Raw genomic sequence first — 23,015 nt, 5'->3', positions numbered from 1 at the left:
AAAATGTTGCATTTAAACTTCTCAGAGAACACTTTGGGAGCACAGCCTCCCTCTTTGTTATCGGCGGCAGAATGGCTGTGCAGGGGCCAAGAAGAACTAAGGAGGACTTTATGCGTGAGGTTATGATGCACTCCGCCGCCAAGAAAAAAGAATTGAAGGAGTGGCGGGACAGCGAGAAGAGGGACCAAAAGGAGAAAGCGACACACCAGAAAGAAGCCACAGAGCGGCTCTTAACAGTTATGGAGCGCCAAGCGGACACGCTCCAGGCGATACTAGCTCTTCAAACCGAGCAGTTCCACGCCTGCCCTCCCCTGCAGCTTCTGTCGCAAAACTCTTTCCCATGCTTCCCCCCCCACCCCTCCACACACACGCACACACACCGCCAACACACTGTTATCAACCTCCTGGCTCCACTCTCCACGCAGCATTCCTCTCCTCCCAGTCCAGCACTGTGAACTTCCACTACCCACTGCACTCAACACCCATCCCTCTGCAGTTTGGCCTTGTTGAAGTCCAGCACCTGCTGCATAGTACTCCAAAGGAGAAGGTTGGGTATGATCCCTGGACATACACAAATCTGTAGCCGGGACCCCGCCTCCTCTTGAGACCTTCCCTTCCCCCATCACCCTCCCTGCTGATGATTTTCGTTTGACTCTCTCCTCTGATTGTTGTCTTTCAATAAAAGAATTGTGTTTGTTTGAAAGCAATCTTTATTCTATTAAGTGAAAGCAAAAAGAGCACTGCAAAGCAACATACAATTATGTTAAGGTCCCTTCTTGCATCATGTGCATCATCACCTCCTAGCATTACAAGCACTGCAATCCTGAGCATAGCAACAAATATTAGAGGCTTTCAGCTTCAAATTGCTGCCTCAAAGCATCCCTGATCCTTATGGCCCCGTGCTGTGCCCTTCTAGTAGCCCTGGTCTCTGGCTGTTTAAACTCAGACTCCAGGTGCTGAGCCTCTGCGGTCCAGCCTGGAGTGAAGCTTTCACCCTTCCCTTCACAAATATTCTGGAGCGTACAGCACGCGGCTATAAGCATAGGAATATTGTCATCGGCCATGTCCAGCTTCCCATACAGGCATCGCTAGCGGGCTTTTAAATGGCCAAATGCACACTCCACAGTCATTCTGCACTTGCTCAGCCTTTTGTTGAACCGCTCCTTGCTGCTGTCAAGTTGCCCTGTGTATGGCTTCATGAGCCATGGCATTAATGGGTAGGGGGGTTGTCACGGAGTGTGGGGGACTCAGGCCCCTGCTCCCCCGGCTTCCTGCGATTCACCGTGACTCTCAGCCAGCCAGTAAAGCAGAAGGTTTATTTAGACGACAGGAATACAGTCCAAGACAGGTCTTGCAGGCACAGACAACAGGACCCCCTTCAGTTAGGTCCATCTTGGGGTCCCAGGGCTCCACAGCCCCCTTGGGAGGTCAGAGCCCTGTCTGCCTCCCAGCCACATCACCAGCCCGCTCCTGAAACTCTGCCTTCAGCGACTCCTCCCACAGCCTTTGTTCAGTTTCCCGGGCAAAGATGTCACCTGGCCTTTAACCCCTTCCTGGGTTCTCATGTTACATGCTCAGGTATTCTCCGTCGGTCAGTCTCCCATCCCCCAATGCAGACTATCCTAGCCACACTCCCCTGTCAGCATTCAAAGACCACATTAAGAACAGTCCCAGTTCGTCACAGGGGTGTCTCCCAGGATCACAAGGGGCATTTTGACTTCCCCTATAGTGATCTTCTGGTCAGGGAAGAAAGCCCTTGCTTGCAGCTTCTTGAACAGGCCAGTGTTCCGAAAGATGTGTATGTCATGCACCTTTCCGGACCAGCCTGCGTTAATGTCTGTGAAATGCCCACGGTGATCCACAAGCGCTTGGAGAACCATTGAGAAATACCCCTTGTGATTAATGTACTCAGTGGCTAGGTGGTTTGGTGCCAGAATTGGAATGTACATGCCATCGATTGCCCCTCCACAGGGAAGCCCATTTGTGCAAAGCCATCCACAATGTCACGCACGTTGCCCAGAGTTGCAGTCTTTTGGAGCAGGATGCGATTAATGGCCCTGCACACTTCCATCAACACGACTCTCAACAGTTGACTTTCCCACTCCGAATTGGTTAGCGACTGATTGGTAGCAGTCTGGAGTAGCCAGCTTCCACAGTGCAATCGCCACGCGCTTCTCCACCGGCAGGGCATTTCTCATTCTCATGTCCTTGCACCGCAGGGCTGGGCCAAGCTCATCACACAGTCCCATGAATGTGTTTTTTCTCATGCGAAAGTTCTGCAGCCACTGCTAGTCATCCCAGACATGCATCATGATGTGATCCCACCACTCTGTGCTTTTTTCCTGAGCCCAAAAGCAGTGTTCCACTGTGGTCAGCACCTCCACGAATGCCACAAGTAATCTCGTGTTGTAGCTAGTATGTGTGGCGAGATCAATGTCGCACTCCTCTTGCCTTTGTAGTTTAAGGAATAACTCCACCCCCACTTGTGACGTGTTGGTCAGTGCGAGCAGCATACTAGGCAACAGCTCGGGATCCATTCCTGCTGCCCGAAAGAGGTAGGGCAGGGCGCGCAGTACACAAACCGTTGAAAGATGGCGCCAAATGCGGACGGAAGCACAGGGATTGCTGAGATGCAAAGCAATGCATCACTGGGCATTGGGACAGAACCCAGGATGCCTTGCAATCCCTTCTGCCTTCCCCCAAGTCTTAGCGGCAAAAGAGAAAGAGGTGCTCTGTGGGATAGCTGCCCAGAGTGCACCGCTCCGAATAGCGCTGCAAGTGTGAGCACGCTATTGCACGGGCAGCTGTCAGTGTGAACACACAACAGCGGTTTTCCTTTGGTGCTCTCTGAGCGGCGCTGTAACTGCTGGTGCTGTAACTTTGCAAGTGTAGACTTGCCTGGAGTGGGAGGAGGCTACTGGCAAAGCATTGTCTGTCAGGGCCCTTTTTCTTTGGTATATTCTCACCCCCACATCTCTCAGGGCCAAGACAGCCTGAATCTGTAGGCGTTCCAGATGCAATGCAAAGCCCATCTGTTTGAATGGGCATTGGCTGAGTGCTGACCCAGTGGGATTTCTGTTTAGTGGGAAAATGCAGTCATGGTTTTAAGCTGTATTGGTCAGATGACCAGGGATAAAAGAAATTGTGGGAGGAAGGAGAGGTGCTGCTTCTTTGGATGACTGTATTTCCTAACTCCTGTGATGGTTGGTTATTTTCATTAATTAATTAATTAAAATATATATATATATCAATGTTACCTTGAGCTTTAAATGAACTCTCTGATGTGGAGTTCTTAAAGGCTGAAATTGAAAAAAGTAAATAAAACAGTAATTTACCCTACTTGCAAACAGTTTGGATCACTCTTGGGTGTGGACACAAGATGTGGCATTATAGTTTTAGGGGGAACAAACTGTAGTTACAATGGGAAATTTCCCTAGCGTAAATAAAACTCGTGTGAAAGGTTTGATAATGACAAAGGTAGAAAAAACATCAACCAAGGAGCCCAGTCAAGCAGCACATTTGGAATGCAGCCTGCTATATCATATCCCTCTTTGGGTAATAAGAGGTTGATGCCCTTGCTCTCCACATCTCTACACCAGTATGCACCAGTCTTGATCAGCCTTAGTGGTGATCTTCAAACAGATGTCAAAGTTAGACTCAGGACTCACAGTTTGTCAGACCACTCTGTTTTATTAGCACAGCTCTCTGCTAATACATTCAGATAATGTGAGCCCCCCATGCAAGACCCAAACAGTCTTATTTATACAGATAAAAGGGCGCGAACTAAACAAAGGGACAAAGAGAGCAAAATTGTAAAATTTACCTGGGGCACAACATGCATATCCTACTTCCTTACTAACTCTTATCGATCTAAGGCTAATGCTTCACCAATCGCCCTTAAGTGGAGCAATTGTTCTATCTTAATGTCTGCTTTCCTGACACCTGGATCGCAGCATTTCTCATTTCTACTTAAAGGCACATACAGCATTCTTTAATTCATTCTATTTCTTTAATATAATTCATTTCACTTTCACACAGGCTAGTAGACTCCTTTTCTGTCTGCTGGGTGAGTTGCATGTTATGTCTGCCGAGAGCACCAAGTATTTCATAGACATGACCTGGATTAGTCTAATGTTTTCAATATTATCTTGCAAGTGTGAAAATCATGTTGTTATGCTGCTTTAGTCATAAATGAGCCAAGATAAGTTTTTAATTGCTGGTCCCTCTGACAAAAATTGGAATGGAAAGAGATAAATAAACCACAAAGCTGTAAAAGAGGGGAAAGTTTTTTATTTTTAAATACAATATGCAAGTCAAAAACTTTGTCAAATAACTTTTTTAATATAACTTGTTATAGTTGTAGTACAACTTCATTGTAACACAAACTCACTAAACCAGGCAAGACTTCATTTTAAACTGTTATAGTTTGCAGACCATTTCTCTGGCTCCCAGTAATCCATAAACAGCTTTTCCAGACAGTTGCAGTAAGGACTTATTCTTAGCTGCCTACATGACCACCTTTCCAGGAAGCTGCCTCAATAATGAAATCTTTGTCCCTCAGTTTTGTTGTTGAGAAAGAGGTGGGATAAAGGACAGAGTAGGAGGATTAAGGTCTATGGGAACAGAATGCTAGAAAAAGACTATTAGGGGAAGTCATGTGCCTCAAGAGGATGGACTGATAGCTCTGCTGATTTAGGACTAGAAATACACCACCAGGATTGATTCAAGTCTCACTGCTGGTTCCAAATATAAATATGGCAAATTCTAAGAACCTAGGTAAGCAGACTTGGAGGAAAACCAGAAGTAAAAATACTGATTTCTGTCAGGATTCACAGGATGAAATTGGCCCCTTATTGCCTGTCTAGGCTCCAGGCAGAGAGTTGGAAGGGCTGTTTCAGAAAAACCTTGAAGCTGCACTACAAAAAGATGGGATTTTCAAAACTGTCAAGTGACTTAGGATCACAAGACTCTCCATGGGACGTGCTCCTAAGGTGCATCATCGCTTTTGAAAATCCTACTAAAAGTCTATAAGAGATGCAAAAAAGTTTAAGGCTATCTCTGTGTACAAATCAATACATGATTTTAAAACTGGTATAGAGGATTTCAGAGGGTTCTACAGATGATGAGCTCCCTCTGTTTTACTTGTTTGGACAGCACAATGGAAACCTAATTCTTGTTGGATCCCATGGATCGGGGTCGGCAACCTTTCAGAAGTGGAGTACCAAGTCTTCATTTATTCACTGTAATTTTTAAGTTTTCATGTGCCAGTAATACACTTTACATTTACAGGGGCCGGCAGATGGAACCCCATACTGGCAGCGGGCTGAGTGGGCCGGCGGCTGCTGTCGGCCTGGGGTTCCATCCATCCAGGCCAGCAGTGGGCTGAGTGGGGCTGGCGGTCGGGACCCCAGGCCGCTCAGCCCGCTGCCGGTCTGGGGTTCCGTCCGCTGGCCCCTGCCAGCCGGTAGTCGAAGTCTGGAACGAGAAAGTAGCAGTGCAATAAGCAGCTTCTTATTGTAGACTGTGGAGCTCCTATTCATATAGCCTCTGGCTCAATTTTCCTTCATCTGCTTAAAAATATTTGAGGGGTGTGTGAGAGAGTGACTGAATATAAATAGAGGAAGCTGATGGAGTTTAACATAATTTTTCTCCCATTTCTTAAAGTGATGTATGTTGAATAGCGAATTGGTCTAACATTTTTTTGTTTTTGATTTGTTTAGGGCTGTCTGGGGCTGGAAAGACCACAGTTAGCATGGCATTGGAGGAGTATTTAGTGTGCCATGATATTCCATGCTACACGTTGGATGGTGACAATATTCGCCAAGGCCTTAATAAGAATCTGGGCTTCAGTCCGGAAGACAGGGAAGAAAATGTCCGACGTATTGCTGAGGTTGCTAAGTTGTTTGCAGATGCTGGTCTGGTGTGCATCGCTAGTTTTATCTCTCCTTATACCCAGGTAAGCATACTTCCCTGATACATATTTATGGTGCTACAGGATGCAATAGTTTTGCTGTGCCACGAATATGTTCATATCACCAGTCTCCCTGGAGAAAACACATGTAAAATATAAGTTAGTGTCACTCAAGGAAAATTTTTGAGCTCTAGGAATCCTCCATTTAGCCTCTCTCCAGTTGATAAATATAATTTAAAATTTTAGTATGTAAGCTTGAATTTCCTTTGAGTTGCCTTAGAGATACAACTGTAGGTGACATCTCATGAATTTCCTAGACAAGTTGAACTTTTTTCAGTATTAGTGCAGTCCCTGCTTCTACTAAATTTAAAATGGTAGCTGTCTTTCAGTGTAATTTTGTCACAGCTGAGAGATACAAATTTGGTATTAGGACAAGAGGGGAAAAGGAGAAAAGACAAACCAAAATTTCAGTGTTTTTTCACTTGTCCAGGTTAGAGCCATCTGGATTTCTTCGTTTTTTAAATACCGAGAAGGTGGAGAATATGCTTCATCTGGAAAACATAATTCGACTGTTAAAACCTCTCCGCCCCTCCCCCAAATATACAGCATGGTCTTTACTTCCCAAAATTGTGCCTAAATTGTGCAAGAAAAATATGCAGTTGAGCTTGCAAGATGGGTAACTGTGTTCGACTTGTTCAGTTTGTTGTTGTATGCAGTTTTGCATGTGTATTTAGATGTGGCTTTTTGGAAATACAGCCTAAATGTGTGTGTACATTTTGTACTGTTAAGAATTTTTCATTATGTGTGTGGAGATGTACTACTCAGTCAATGAAGGGGAGAGAGCTGGCGAATGGACACCAGGGAGCATCTTTTAAAGTAGTTTTTATGCATGAGGTCTATAGTGTGACAGTTTCAAAGTGAGAATTACCTCAGTATTTCTTTGGGTATTGCGGTGCAAACTATTCTTCAAAGAATAGTTTGGAGAGTTCAGGATCCTGCAGCAGGCCAGAAGTTCTAGAGATGAGAAAAATACACAACAGTGCATATCCAACAAGTGTATTTGGTTAGGGATCAAGAAATCTACGTTTAATATTTTAATGAATTGCTTTTTTAATGATGGCTAATGATTGGGAATTTTGTGACTAATAGTATGCTCTGAGCAGGACCATGTTTGTAAAATGTGTATGTGGTATTTGGGGCTGCACAAGCCTAGTCAGGTTGATGCGTGCAGAAGGAAGTTTGTGTTCAGTGGAAACCCCCCCCCCCAAAAAGGGGGGTGGGGGATTGAGAAGAGTTGAAAGATTCATGGGCAGTAAGCCACATCCCTTCATGGCGTCAATGAGATGGGGTAGATGTATTATTCTCAATGGGGGGTAATGCCTAATATTTGGGGGTGGGGGAGAATAGGAAATAGAATATCCCATTGTACATATGACTTAGGTATAAAAATCCAGTTCTGTATAAACTACCTCTGAATTTGGTGTCAATTTTACTATGCAGAAAGCAGCAGACCTACTAATCATATGTAGTTTGTACTTTATGAAAGGAACATATCTATTTTCCCCCCTATTTTGTGATTGCAATCATAGAATATCAAGGTTGGAAGGGACCTCAGGAGATCATCTAGTCCAACCCCCTGCTCAAAGCAGGACCAATTCCCAGACAGATTTTTGCCCCAGATCCCTAAGTGGCCCCCTCAAGGATTGAACTCACAACCCTGGGTTTAGCAGGCCAATGCTCAAACCACTGAGCTATTCCTCCCCCCTTATCTTAAATAAGCTAATGCCCTACAAATATTGGTCTTTAATTATTTTTTTCTGATTCAAAATTCTATTTAAAATCTGTTGTTTCTTTCCCCCTTCCACCCTCCCTGTTCAGGATCGGAGCAATGCCAGGCAGATTCATGAAGGTGCAAGTTTGCCTTTTTTTGAAGTATTCGTGGATGCTCCACTGCATGTCTGTGAAAAGAGAGATGTCAAAGGACTCTACAAAAAAGCCCGGGCTGGAGAAATTAAAGGTGAATCTAAGTATAGTCACATCTTTTCCATGCTAAACTTTGATGTTGTAATGATTGGCTCTATGGACAAATAAATAAATGGCACACTCCAGGCCACATTTCATTAAGGTGCATTTTGGTCCAGTGAATAGACACTGGGCTTGGACTCAAAAAAACCTGATTTCTATTCCCTGCTCTGCCGTAAGCCTGCTGTGTAACCTTGGGCAAGTTGCTTTGTCTCTCTATGACTGTTTCCCCTCCCACCCTTTACCTGTTTTTTCAATTTAGATTATAAGCTCCTTGGAGCAGGAACAGTTTTTTCCACTCTGTATTTGTACAGTGCCAACCACCGTGGGCCCTGATCTAGTTTCCATGTGTACTGTAATGCTCATAATGGCCTGCCAAAAAAGTAATGGAAAAGAAGTACATTCACAATCCTTCCTTCTGTAAAGCTGCATCATGAAGAACGCTTTTACAAATTTATTTTTGTGGTGCTGAAGAAGCTATGGTTGTGTGCTGATGCCCTGTTGCATTTTAATACCACAAATAAGCCCCACTAGAAAAAATTTAAAAAGCTGGAAATCATATCCTAATGGATTGGAATCAGTCAGCAATTTTGTTTAAGGATAACCTCATAGAAGTGCCTTTTTGTTGGATAGTAGTCCTGCAACTTGTAGTGGTTAGCAATAGTCATTCTGCCTGTATTTGGAAGCAAAACAGTGTTGTACAGTATCCGCTTCAGCTACTCGATCTCATAGACTTTAAGGGCAGAAGGGACCATCATGATCGTCTAGTCTGACCTCCTGCACGTTGCAGGCCACAAAACATGCAATAGGCCCATAACCTCTTGCTGAGTTACTGAAATCTTGATTTAAATACTTCAAGTTACAGAGAATCCACCATCTTTTTCTCTAGGGAAGATGAAGCTATCGAATCAAAGACTGCCTAATGCATATCTGGATTTCCGTGGAGGTGATTGTGGGATTGCCTCCCTGGATGAGAGGCATGATAGCATGATTGGTTAGAAGCTCCTCTGTTTCAGACTAGCATGTTAAGTAGAGAGGGCAGAGAAAATGATATGGTGTCTGATTTGGGATGTAAATACAGTCTTTAGGCGTGTAATAGCCATGTATAGTAGGCTTTATTAGCTCACGTAACTACTTCAGCTCTATTAGCCATACCAATGTGCCAGAAAAACCACTGTCATGTTTTGCCCTTTAGAGTTCTGCCTGTTGAATCAAAAACTTGTTAACCAATCTTGCGTGCAGATAAGCAAAATATGTAAAGATTATTTAACAATGCATTTCATATCAAAGCAATTACAGTAAGGACAGCCAAAAGGGTGTCTAACTAGTAACTCAAGATTGTTGCACATTGTGCTTTTGCTTCCTTCTTCCTCATCCATGTTATATTCTGTTACTTACTGTAGAAGGGTGCATTTAGAAAGATCAGGCAGTGATAATAAAGGGTCTCATTTAAAAAAAATAAGCCATACAAAATTGTGTCAAAGAAGTTAAAACTACATACTCTGCCATACTGTGTGTCTGCCTACAGCCAAGCAGCTACAGTCGAATAATATAAGAACCAGTCTGAAGTATGGAGGAATTTTCAGTTCTATCTTCTGTCATGCAGGTTTTACTGGCATTGACTCGGAGTATGAAAAGCCTGAGGCCCCAGAACTAGTGCTGAAAACTGATTCCTGTGACGTGAATGATTGCATTCAACAAGTAGTGGAACTTCTTCAAGAAAGGGTAAGGAGATGTGGTGGTGTCTTCTGATATTGATTTAAATTTTGATTTAAATTTATCTCCAAATTCGAATTCTTTTAAAAATAAGTTTTATAAAACTAAAGAGCAATAAATTTTTTTCCCCACAATTAAAAAAAAACCCCACTGTAAACATTTGTCTTTAAAAACACCCTGCTGCGTCTTAAAAACAAACGTTGTAGCAGTAAGAACCTGAAAATGGAAATAGACTGCAAACAGAAATGAAACTTAATTATTTTCATTGTCCAAGCTGAGAGACGCAAAAAGTGAGGAGCTCTGATGCCTCACAACTTGTTCATCAGTAATATCATGGTAAAGTGCATATAGCAACTTTATAGATAAAGTTATGAACATACTCTTCAGCCATGATTTCAGTTTATCTCCCAGTTAAGTCTGGGGAGTGGTTAAACCAGTTTCTCAAAGACAAAGGGCAAGTTGATGCCCCAGCCAGGTGTCAACAAAGCTAATGAGCCATTACCTACAAAGTAGCCATTATTTACAAAAAGGTGGGGCAGGGACAAAGACTTGCCTCTTAGCACAGAAACAGCATGGAGATTTTTTCCTCCTGAGACTGGGCAGTCTCCTAGTTTTCAACTGGAAAAGCTTTTAAAAGAGGAACAGGGGCAAACACCCCAAGGGACCCCTCTGCCCCCCATCTGCCTCTGGCATGGCACCTAAAAAGACAGAGGAAAACAGCCATTGGACTCTGGAGGGGATGGGAGGGGGTGTAGGTCCTGACCTGAAGAGTTTGGTTAGTAATCTTGCTGGAAGCGTGTGGTGAGAAATTTTGCTTGAATCTAATATACTTTGTTAGGCACCAGTAAGCGTTTTATCTTGATGTTTCGTGCAACCATTTCTGACTTTTATGCCTCATTACTTGTACTCACTTAAAATCTCTCTCTTTGTAGTTAATATACTTGTTTTATCTAATCCAGTGTGTTTAAGTTGAGGGTCTGGGTAACTATTCAAGTTAATAAGCTGGTACATTATTCCCTTAAAAGAATAATTGACTTAATACATTTGAACAGTCCGAGAGAGAGCTGGGCAGTACAGGACATACATTTTGGGGGAGGGGAAGGGGAATCTGGGACTGGGGATGTGATGTGGTTACCCTGCAGTATAACCAAGGATGGTGAGAGCCAGAGTGTAACTGGCAGGCTGCAGTTACACACAGGATGTGACTTGCTGTGTTTGAATAACCAAGGTGGGAGCTACTTCAGCAAGCCATTGTAAGGCACCCAAGGTCGCAGAGCAAGGATGACACAGCCCCTCACTGGTCTGAATTTTACCCCAGTATGTCACATAAAGCCACCCCTGTGACTGTAGCGTCTGAGCACCTCACAGTATTTAATGTATTTATCCTTGCAGCACCTCTGTAAGGTAGGGGCAGTGTTATTATCTTTATTTTACAGAGTCTCTGTGTCTCAGATCCCCAAGTGAATGTGGCAGAGCAAGGAATTAAACCTAGGCCTCCAGAGTGCCAGGGTAGCACCCTAACCATAGGCCATCATGTTCTGAATATTCTCATACAGGGACGCATTACTTGCCATATATAGGATGCTAGTAATAACTTGATCACAGGATCTCTTGCACTTCCTAGTAGGAAAAGCCATCTCTGTTCTTAAAACTTCATAATTCAAGAGAGACACAGCATGTGAGCCCATGTAACGAGCCTCCAGTTCTTTGCTTAGGGCATTGGGTCTGCTATGCTGAATAGGATTTGGCTTTTGTCTCAATTAAACAGGTTTACCTTGCTCCTAGCTTAGGCCATACTTTAGCACTTATTAAGAAGAGTGAGAGTGAATAACTATTCAGGGAAGGGCATGGTAGACGTTCTTGCCATTCCTCCCCTGAAGGACGAAGAGGGTGAATCCATAAGGGAGGTGAGTGTTGCTGTGCCGGAGACTGTCTACACTACATCATTTACAGTGGCGCAGCAGTAGTGCTTCTGGTGAAGACCCTCTAAGCTGATGGGACAGAACTCTCCCATCGGCTTAACTCCTGCCTCCACGAGAGGCGGTAGCTATGTTGGCAGAAGAGCATCTCCCATTCACATAGCACTGTCTACACCAGCGCTTAGGTCAGTATAATTTATGTCACTCAGGGGCGTGGATTATTCACACCCCTGAGTGATGTAAATTATACTGAAGTAATTTGTAGTGTAGACGTCGCCCTAGTCTCAAGTGAATTATGTCTTCTTTAAGAATCTATTAGGAGTAGTATTTTACCTGTAATAAGCATGTGGATTTTCTTCTTTAGCAATCCATTAGGACAGGCAGAGGAAAAGCAGCAGAGGGAAGACAGGATTAAAAAATTTGATTTTTGTTTAAAATAGCTATGGAGCAATCCTTATGCAAAATGTTAGTATTTCTTGAATTTCAGATGACCAATTTTTTGAACGGAAACAAGCAACTTTGATGTCTTCCTGAAATCTGTGCTAAATGCATACATAATTCTCATGACTCCACCACCTCAGCCAAGTCACAATCATCATTGCAGTGTATAGTACTAAATTGTTTGTTTAAAACTTATACTGTGTATATATGTGTGTGTGTGTGTGTACACACACACACACACACACGTCTTTTGTATAGCGAAAAAAATTTCCCTGGAACGTAACCCCCCCCCCATTTACATTAATTCTTATGGGAAAATTGGATTTACTTAACATTGTTTCGCTTAAAGTCGCATTTTTCAGGAACATAACTACAACGTTAAGCAAGGAGTTACTGTACAGGTACAGTCCTTCACTATGGTGCTCCACTAGGCATGGAGAGCCACAAATAGGAGTAGAACAGGGGTTCTCAAACTGGGGGTCGGGACCCCTCAAGGGGTCATGAGGTTATTATATGGGAGGTCGTGAGCTGTCAGCCTCCACCCAAACCCTGCTTTGCCTCCAGCATTTATAATGGTGTTATAAATTAAAAACACTTGTTTATATATTTAAGGGGGGGTCGCACTCAGAGGCTTGCTATGTGAAAGGGGTCACCAGTACAATAGTTTGAGAACCAATGAAGTAGAAGGAGAAGATGAGTTTCAGTGGGGAGTTTCAGACTAAGAGTTGAATTGTGGAGATGCACAAAAAGATGGAAGGTAGTAGTGAAATAGCAGAAGATGTTCTTGCTGGGTTTGGTACATATTCTCTTTGGTGATATAGCTGTAGTAACTGAAGAAATAGCATCCGTGGGATTCAGGAAGGAGAGTTGATGAGAAATTGACTCTGAAATGGGACTGTGTGCATGCAGAGGGGGAAGAAGATACAAAATACATCCCCAGGGGCTCCTGGGAGAAAAGGAGTGAGGAAGACTAGAGAATAAGGAAGTACGGGAGAGAAGTGAGAAATCAAAGGGGGTTTTGAAGAAACCTTACTGGAAATCAGAAGAGAGGAGGGAAAGAAAGGACTTAGGACACATGAAATGTAGGAATTTGGGTTTCTTGTGGTTATAGGCTTGTAGGGCTCAGGCTAAGGGGCTATTTAATTGTGGTTTAGATGTTCCGGCTCAGGCTTCCATCCGAGATCTGGGTCCTAGAGCCCAGGCTCCTGCCAGAGTTCAAACATGTACACCACAATTAAATAGTCCCTTAGCCTTAGCCTGAGCCAGCTACCATGGGCTAGCTGCAGGTTTTTAATTGCAGTGTAGACATACCTGAAGGGTGCTTAATTTTACCAGCGATATTGTTGCTAGCTATTTTTCTTTTGTTTATTGTTTAGGGCTAATTATTTTCCATTCCCTTCATTTGCTTAGTTACACATGGTCCCATAATCTGTTCTGAGGAAATTCTCCTAGCTGGCACACTTTCCAGGATGTGACATCCTAGATTCTGTCAGTCTTAAAAAACACATTGTGTATGAAACACCGTCCCCTGTAGTGTTTTATACATTTCACAACAAAGAACAGCTATTAAGACAAAATCAATCAAATAAGATCCAAGCACTATCTCAGCGCTACGCCAAAAGCCTTGACAAACAAAAAAGGTATTAGCCTTTATTTAAAAAAAAAACAACACCCCCCTCTTCCCTCCACCCCCAAAAAATCCAAACAAACAAATTTATGGTAGCTGTGAGGTTCAGGATATAACAGTAACTGTGAACTAAGGAAACCAAGATATGGGCAGAGTCTGAATCACAAGAGCCTTCAGAACTCAAAGCCCCATACTCTCCAATCCACTTGAGTGTCAAAAGCTCAGCAAGATACTTGCATTTGGGTCTCCTTTAAACAAAAAGGTGTAATTCAGTATACATGCCAACAGATTGCTTACTTTGTATTGGCTATAAGTAGGAAGAATTCCTCTCTTCCTATATTCGGCATTGATAAAGTGCTGTCACACTTGAAATGAGCTCTGGTTTTGCGTAGCCTGAAATAGTGTTTTATAGAAATATAGCTTCTGTGTCTGAAAGACATGCATTTATGGTTGTCTATTCAGCAAACAAGAGGAAAAGCTTCTGTCTCTAGCAACATCCTTGAGATGGTTAAAAAATGGCTTCGTGTCTCCTGTAATCTTAAGTTTGGTTTTATCATATTACTGTAAAATTAGAGTAACTTCATTAAATTTACTGGAGTGGCTCCTGATCTGTAGAGTTGTAACAGAGCAGAATTTGGACCTATATCTTCTGGCTTTTTTTTGTCTTCTGGCAAAATACTCTTGTCTTCTATGCTTTTCTGTATTTTATCTAGTTTTGGTGATAGTTACTTTCTTATAATTTACACAAGCTGTGGTGCCTAGAACCTCATTGCTACTCATCAGCCAGTTTCTAAGAAGAAGCTATTTGTCAGTAGGTCTCCCTCAAATTTCGTATTGATCATAGTTTCACCTCCTCTGAGTCAGCAATACCATGCAGGACATACACTGCCCACTCTATGAACGATAACCAGTAATCTGCCGGTATATAAAATGTATAAAATACACATTTAAATTGCAGTGGTGTCACTGAGTCTTCTGCTGGGAAAGGATGATATTAGGCCATGCTTTGGGCAGTGACCACCTCTTTCAGCAAAATAAAGGACAACTATGTGTGGCATTCCAGGGGTTAATTTTGATTAAAGAATACGTAATTTCATATATTTTTAGTTAGACAGTAATATAGTGGTATTAAGAAATAGGTGACAGGGGGGTTAATATTGAAATTGAAACAAAGGCCAAGGAAACCTCTGGGTGAATTCTTAGAGTTCAAATTAGGGTTGTTTCTCTTCTCATACAGTGCACTCCTTTTAGAAGAATCACATACATCCCAGATGATTCAATTCTTATAAGTGGTTGATTTTTACAATAGGAATTGCAATGTGTGGATGAAATCAACTAGTTGTAGACAACCATCTTTTTTTTTTTTTTAATTCAATTGAGAAACGTCTCATTTATTGTAAGTAACTTCTTTAGACTTTAAACATATTAAACATGGAACAGAACCATACCAACATTCTAACTGAGCAAAATGCTGCTATTATTATTATTATTATTATCATCATCATTATCACCACCAAATCATTTAGCTGATTCTTTTATTCAAAGCAATTATTAATACTGTACAGCATGTTATAACTTTACAGAAAAGGAGTTAGTAGAGCTATATACCTCTTAAGGTAAAGATCCAAAGATATACATTTTAAAAATTGCTCAAATAAACTGCAACAAACATAACATATGAATGTGCACGGCACTGACTTCTATAGCATAAATACAAATGTGAAACAACAAAAAGAGTGTTTAACAGTATTGACTCATATTAATATTTATTTTGGAGTGTCACAGTCTCTCACTGTGAATGCACAGTGTGGGGTAAAAAAAATACAGCAAAAGGATTATTACAGGATAGAACACCATGTTTAAGTTGTATTACAAAAACAATTGCCTTGTGTCACTGTGTTTAGCCTGTGAGTGTTGCTGAAATACTGAACAGTGTGTTCTGTTAACTTGATGCGGAACACTAGTCACCCATAAGCCACAGAGAGTCTCCCTGGGACATTCATGTAGGGATAATAGATCAGTGTCCACCTTGCTGCTGTATTTATTTGGAAGAAGAAACGGTTTAACATGATAAAATGAAGTATTGTTTTGTGATAGACCAATATTAAGGTGGGTTGAAAGCTATTTTCCTTTATGCTGAGGTCCACAGATTCATTACAATGGTACCGCAGCGTGGGGGCAGAACCAGATCTGTCAGTTACTGGCAACAGGAGAATGTCCCACTTTCTGAAATAACCTACGATTTTATCTGTCTCTGCAGCAGCCGATGGCTTAGCAAGACCTTCTTGTTGCAGCGCATTATTGAGGACCATTCCAAACTTCATTTCCAATGTTCAAACTAACATTTCAGGTCAATATATCCAGGGCTTTGTCCAGGGCTACATTAGGTTCTTGAAGAGATTGTCCCCTTAACTCCCCTTTCCTTTCTGTCCACCTTTTCTTTTCTCCATTGTATACGGCCAGAAAATTCCTCTGTGTGCAGTCAAAACTTAACCTGGTATCTGTAATAAAGATAAATGTGGCCATTTTCCATGGTGGTCAGGGACTTGATATCTTCTATCTGGGGGGGGAGATTTTTACCTTCTCATTATACAGCCCCTTTGTAGACAGCTACGTCCAGGCAGGCATTCTTTCCGTCCTTTCATTTGAGCATAAAATCGCAGGTGGCATCAGTTTAACGAAAAATATTATTAACTGTCCTCTGACAATATGTGCCTCAACATGGTTTCACAAGCAGCATAAACATGGGTGGACTGTATTGCAAGTATGGTCTCTCTCTCTCAGCCTAAAAGTCACAGAGTCGAAAGGCTTCTGTCTTGCTGGTTGTGGGGAATGGGATTCAGATCTATTTTAGGCAGATGTATGGAGTTTTGGTCCGTGAAGTCAGGTGCTCAGACAATCAGTTCTGAGTTATTGTGGTGTCATACAATAGGAAACTTTATGGAGAGCTGAGGTTATTCAGTCATTAGAAAAGTCTGCTTAAAATCCTGGCCCCTGCCAGTTCTAGAAAGGGATTTTTTGAAGTAGTCTGAAGTACAACAGGAGAAAATACCTCTTTGCACGTGGTTGCTAGATCAAGTGCTAGATCAGGGTCAGAAGTTGCTCTCTTTTGCCTCAGCACTATCTACAGATCTTTTAACTCACCCTAGCTGGAGTTAGACACTCACTTAGTGCCGGCTCTCTCCGTTCGGGAGAAAAAGGACTACCTATAGCTTTGGTCATCTGAGGTCCCTGGACACTGTTTTGAGTGGTACGCTGCAGAGCTGTGAAAGAACTTCAAGAGCAATGTTGTCCGATTCCTAGTCTCAACAACCCACCAGAAAGCCACAACACAAATGAAGGCATCCGTCATTTACTTCAGATTGGAGCATTATGATCTGCTTCCCATCCTATTTCTAGGCTCAGAACCAGGGACAAGCAGAGTAGGACACTGAAACATCTAAAATTCATAATGAAGGCTTATCTTTAAAGCATTCCCATTTTTTCTGTCCTCAGATAATTCTGTTTTGCAGCTGGATGACCGCCTCTTTCTTCTCACAACTTAGATCATTTACTGTTTGATCTTGTGTGTGTTCCCTGTGTCTCAAGTCTCCCCACTGCCTGACGGGGAGGGAGTGTTTGAACTTGAGTCTCCCACCAATCGGGAGAGTGCCCTAAAACTAAGCTATGGGGTATTCTTCTGTGGGTCTCTCACTCTCCCCTGTTAAAGCTGTTCTATGTTGGTTAGTTAATTAGCCATTTGGAGCAGGACAGCTGGACCTCACCTCTCAGGAGAGCTAACCACCAGGCTGTCGTCTCGCACTCACACTGTCCTGAGAAGTGGGGGATACCTGTTCAAACCCTCTCTCCTTACAGCCGAGGGAGGCCCTGAACCTGGGTGTCTCACCTTCTGAGTGAGTGCTCTAAGTAATAAGGGAGGCATCACCACCACCTGCTCTGGCATTTCTTGCAAAAAACTGCTTAGGTGCCTAACTCCAGGAGAGAAGCTGTGGATTTTAAGCAGGGGGAGGCACCTACCTACAACTTGGACTCAGGTGCCTAACTCCCAGAAAAGGGCAGAGCTTAGGACACACCCCTTTCCTTGGCATCTGCTACTGGCTACCTTAGGTGTCTCCCTGCCTAGTGTGCTGGTTTTTGTGGTTCCCATTCTTAGGTGCCTGTCTGTACCCGTTCATTGTATAGGGAGCCTAGGGTTAAATACTATGCCCAGTCTGTTCAGGCCTTTTCTTCAGGGCACTTTTTATTCGTTGCATTGATAACTTTCAGCAAACCACAAAATAAAACAGTTCAGCAAAGTCAAACAGCTACCTTTCCTTTGACTCCAGGGCTTCTTGCCAGAGCTTCCCTGTTCCTGGCAACTCTTCCCTGTCTTCCTGTCACAGGGGTTAATCTGCATCCTGGAGCCCCTCATGAAACTGAGCAACTTCAGTCTTTGCCTGATATGCACCTGATTCCTATAATCACCTAACCCCCCATCCCAGCTGATAATGCATGGAGCTGATAATCCCCTCTACCAGACCCAAACACCTGTTCTTAATAGGTCTCTGGCTCAGAACAGGGCTGGTTGGGCCCCAGGCCTGTTGGCCCTTAGTGGGTCAAAAAACCATTACATATACCTGTCCAGTAACTCAGTATTCTTCTCCTACCCACTTTACATCCACATTACCCTATCTCATCCATTGGCAGATGGATGCCCACTTGCATAGTCTTCATTCCCACAACTGGTGAATGCAAAGAAGCAGATTTTTTGAAGGAATCTACCCAGTTCAGCCCAGCATCCACCCGCTGGAACACAATGATTAATTGAGGTCTCTGAGCACTGCTCCTTCCCTGGATAACAGACTTGTTCTGATCATGACAGTCGGTGTGTCTGAAAGAGTTTTCTGCACTGCTATTATGAAGGGGATTCTTCAGTTCTGGGCAGAGCAAACTTTCCTGTCTCTGTGCACTGCGAACTAAGGGGGATATGAACACCAAGAAGCCAGATTAGTAGGGTTGCTGCTGCACCCAGATATATATATTCTCTTAAAGTCAGTTTGGTGAACTGATAGATCTCATTGCATCTGGAAACAGTAGACAAAGGGCCCTGTGACTGCTGTCTGTGTGTTGGATCTTTGGATGTCTCTATCTTACTAGAAGTCTGCTATTGGAAGACCATCTTCCATCTGCGACCAGACAGGTTTTTAATGAATTCTTGGTTGAAATGATTATTGCTCTCATGGAGTCCCAAAGAGATATTAACAAATAGAACTTATTCTACTGGCTGGTGCAAAATTTACTCGCTAGTATGTGTTAAACCAGTGAAACACAGTTGTTTGCAACGTTGTTGTAATCATGTTAGTCCTAGGATAAGAGATAGACAAGGTAGGTGAGGTAATATCTTTTATTGGACCTACTGAAGAGGAGCTTTTTGTAGCTTGAAAGCGTGTACCTTCCACCAACACAAGTTGGTCCAATACAAGATATTACATTGTCATGAGTGGGCATCGCCCAGGAGGGCTTTCTTTATAAAGAAAATAGGAACCTGAAAGCCAGTTCTTATGTGCAGAAAGCCCTTAGTGAGGTCTGTAGGAATACTTTGCTGGAACTGAAGTATAAGGCTCTCTGTTTCTCACATGGCTCCTGGAAAATACATAGTTGTAAATATGTATAAACATATACAGAAATTCTGTATTATCTGTGCTATATTTTTTATTTTTACCTGTCTGTTTAGTGGAACAGAAATAGAATTATGTTCCGTGAAGTACAGAATGTTCCTGGAGCTAGTGATCTAATGTCTATACCTTGATATTCAAAAATAAGAGTAAAGGGCACTCTGGATGGCCCCCTGTGTCATAAAATTGAATCATTACAGGCCCACATACATCTTTCAATATTCTTATATTAAGAAACTTAGGCCATTTCAAGCATAGGAGCCTAATATTTTCAATATCAACATAAAGCATGCATATATAATCTTGAATCCACTGCATTTTCATCATTTTAATATAAATTAGGGAAGCAATAGAGTGCATTTGACACACAATTGATTATACCCATCTTTTAGTAAATTTTGAATAATTTTACATAAAACCTTCTTTCCTGTCTCATGCTCTCCCCCAAATGTCCTCATTAGCCAATTCCTAGGCAGTCCCCATTGAATCCTTGAGACCTTTTCTTAGCTAACTATCTATCACAGAGGATGATTGGGTGGGACTTCTTTGGAATCATAAGTTAACTTATACTCAGCACTTTTTCTTAACTGAGTTATAGATTTCTAATGGTGTGGGAAGGACTTACCAGATAAAATGTAATGCACAGGAAGAAATCTACTGAGCAGCTTCTTTCTAAATCTTCAGTGTGTGCCAGCACTGCGTACTCTGGGATATCAAAAAGATAAGCTAATGGAGAAAAGATCATTGGTGTTACCTTGAGGAGATTTGTAAGTGTGTAAGAATAAGATTGGCAGTCAATTTCAGTAGTAAGAGGGGGAGAGAATGACTTAATGGTCTTAATGAAATACATTGTTTTGCATCATAAGAATGACAGCTATATTTTGACACAAATGAGGGGAAAACACTGGTGAATAGGTTTAAAGAGACTTCTATCTAATTCCTAAAATATATGATTATTTTTATACTTTTATACTTCTAAATTGAAGATTTGAACACACAACACATTGTAAATACGTTCCACACCACTGTGGGCAGAGAAAAGCCTGCATCATCATAAAAAGTGCTCATAATATTAATTATGATGAAGAATTTCTATATACATTAAACTTAACTAATCTTCACACCATATAGTCAACACACAAAGTGGATCTCTTCCCATATCTCTCTGCAAAATTGAACAGCACATATGGTATTTAAGTTGCATAAGTTTTCTTTATCTTTATGAAATATACTACAGTGTGTTGATGGGGTATGCTATTTGGTATAATTAAAACAAAACTGTAGTTGATCAAATGAATAAAATACAGGTATAATTGTTTTGAGTTAGTTAACTTGCTAATTTACAAATTTGCACTGAATCTCCCAGTCATTAATGAGGTTCTGCTGTGGTTTCTATTTTATCCAATGCTACATTCTTTCAATGTATGTCATGTTGTCTATAACTTCTAGAAACAAGGATCGGGGAGGACTGATTTGCTAATAAAGAAAAGGTGTAGGAGTGAAACTCCCCCTCCACCCCGCTTCCTCTTAAGTTGCTTTGTTTTACAGAGTATGGGGTAACTTTGAAAACATAGATGCCTAATTTGAACCCACAGTGTATTTAAACAAATAATTACATGTTTAAAACCATTTGTGCATGCATAAAATATACATACATATGCATATATTGTGGTTTTAACTATGTTTGCAGCTTTGGCCTAAAATATGTCTACTGTTTGTCTAAATATTATTTTCACACGAAAAAACAAAGTGTATTTAAAATGTTGATCCGTAATTGGAGAGGGCTCTAAGAGCACTTGTTTTCACCAAGGCTATTTAAAGCAGACAATATCATCAGTGTCATGTACCCAATTTGCTACCTGTTGGCCACCAAAACATTTAAAAGACCCAATGAACACTGATGTCTTTTTAATACTGTAAAATACTTGTGACTAATATGAATATATAGTGGTCACCATTAAGATCTTGACAGTTGTTGCACTGCAACTCTGACCTTGTCTATGAGACTTTCAGTTTTCCCTGTACTTGGACTACTGCAGCAAATGCTATTCTAAGCTGAAAATATCAAAACTTTAATGGTAATTGCAGTACAGCAAGTGTCTGTACTACTTCATTTTTAATATCTGGTTTTTGTGGGCTTAAATCCATGTTAGTTGAATGACTGGTGTTACAAGTGACTATCTATTGGTCTAAATTAGCTGAAGACTGACTGTTCCTTCCTTTAATAGTGTATGTTTTCTGCTACTATCTGATGTGCTTAATAAATTGCTTTTTAAATACAGTATGTATTCTCTTGAAATGCCTAGTTTTTATTTTTGTATTGGTTTGGCATGTAATTATATAAATGTACAAAAAAAACGGGAAATGCTTATAAGCATTGAGAGATGTTCAGTGCAATTTTATCAACCTAAAGTGGTCACTAGATGGCCTGCTAGCATAGCCTTTTTACTGAAATTTCATATGGTTTGAAGACACATGGATTCTTCTTGCTGCTGTTTTTAATCTAAAGTGATGTTTTAAATACTGTTTTTATATCTACCAGGAACACTAGATTTACTAATGCTATAAGTTATTTAAATGTCTGTCTCTTTGTGAAATGGTTTAATGTTCCAAAGTGAATTTTACACTGCACATAAAAAACAGGTTTCACAAACGAATTTTAACGTGCTGTCAAATATATCATTGGGTAGTGTTCACCCCCTTGGATGGGGGAGTGAGTGTGTAATATACACATTATACAGTTCAGATAGAGATTTTAATAGACATAAAATATGACTAAGTTTAACTTTCAAAGGGAAATTTGGGTGCAGGAAATAAGGGGGGAGGGTAGAATGTCTTAACGTTGTAATGTGAGAGCACAATGTTTTATTAGCAATATACCAAACTGCTTTTACATTTAAGGAAAAGAGTCCTTCACCTCCCTTTTACGCTTATGGAGCAGATTGAAAGTTGTGCTTGTTTTTTTTGTTTGTTGATTTTGGGGGGGGGGGAAGCAATGTTTTAATTCTATCATTAGTTGAAGCTATAATTTTCTCGTAGCCATGTGATGGAAGTTAAAATAAAAAACAGAGGCTAAGCATTAAGATGTATGAAAGATGACCAAATAAACATTGCAAAATTTTATTTTTAAAAATGAGAGATCTGGCAGCAATAATAGATACATATCATGGGGGACATATTCTTAGCTGGATCCTATGTAACTTTCCCATTTAATTATGAATGTAATTGATTCTGTATTTTCTCATTATATTCATAATTATTAAAATTAAATATCTTCATTTTTGTTTTGCATTCTGCCTCTGCAGTAGATCAACGTTAAACAAAATATTTTTATTAAAAACTTTATGGTAGAAAAATGTATGGATTTTGCAAAGCTGCACTGTGGAGTTTAAGATTTTTCTTAAAAATAAAGAATGTAATATTTAATTTTTTTCATGTGTACAAACTTATAACAGAAGTTAACAGAATATATAACAGAATAACTACCAGACTGTTCCCATGAACAGATTATTATAACTTGTAATCTTGTTTAGAAACTGTAAGGATTAGTAGATAGATCCTGGAGACTTCTTAGGTACTATCTTGCTCAACTGGAATTGTCTGGAAATGGTATTTTCTTCATGTTAGGGCTAACTAAATTGGATTCTTCCTGAAATACTTAAGGGTACATACTGACATCCTAAATATTATTAATGATCCACTTTTTGCTCTTTTCCTAGTGGTCT

At 41.2% G+C, this 23,015-nt stretch overlaps 1 protein-coding gene across 2 annotated transcripts in view; it reads left to right on the top strand.

Moving 5' to 3' along the window:
• The window catches only part of PAPSS1 (3'-phosphoadenosine 5'-phosphosulfate synthase 1), a 74,917-nt gene that overhangs the window by 13,914 nt on the left and 37,988 nt on the right, over positions 1-23,015 (top strand). For both annotated transcript variants that reach the window (XM_024206560.3, XM_024206561.2), the window contains exons 3-5: positions 5,721-5,956; positions 7,790-7,928; positions 9,540-9,658. In XM_024206560.3, the coding sequence (XP_024062328.1) occupies positions 5,721-5,956; positions 7,790-7,928; positions 9,540-9,658 (494 nt within the window). The remainder of the gene's footprint in view (positions 1-5,720; positions 5,957-7,789; positions 7,929-9,539; positions 9,659-23,015) is intronic.

Source organism: Terrapene carolina, unplaced genomic scaffold (genome assembly GCF_002925995.2).
Source record: "Terrapene carolina triunguis isolate 2854851 unplaced genomic scaffold, T_m_triunguis-2.0 Scaffold706, whole genome shotgun sequence".
In the NCBI taxonomy this organism is placed as follows: Eukaryota; Metazoa; Chordata; order Testudines; family Emydidae; genus Terrapene; species Terrapene triunguis.
The sequence above is the reverse complement of the archived record's forward strand: the minus strand, read 5'-3'. Positions and strand labels throughout refer to the sequence as shown.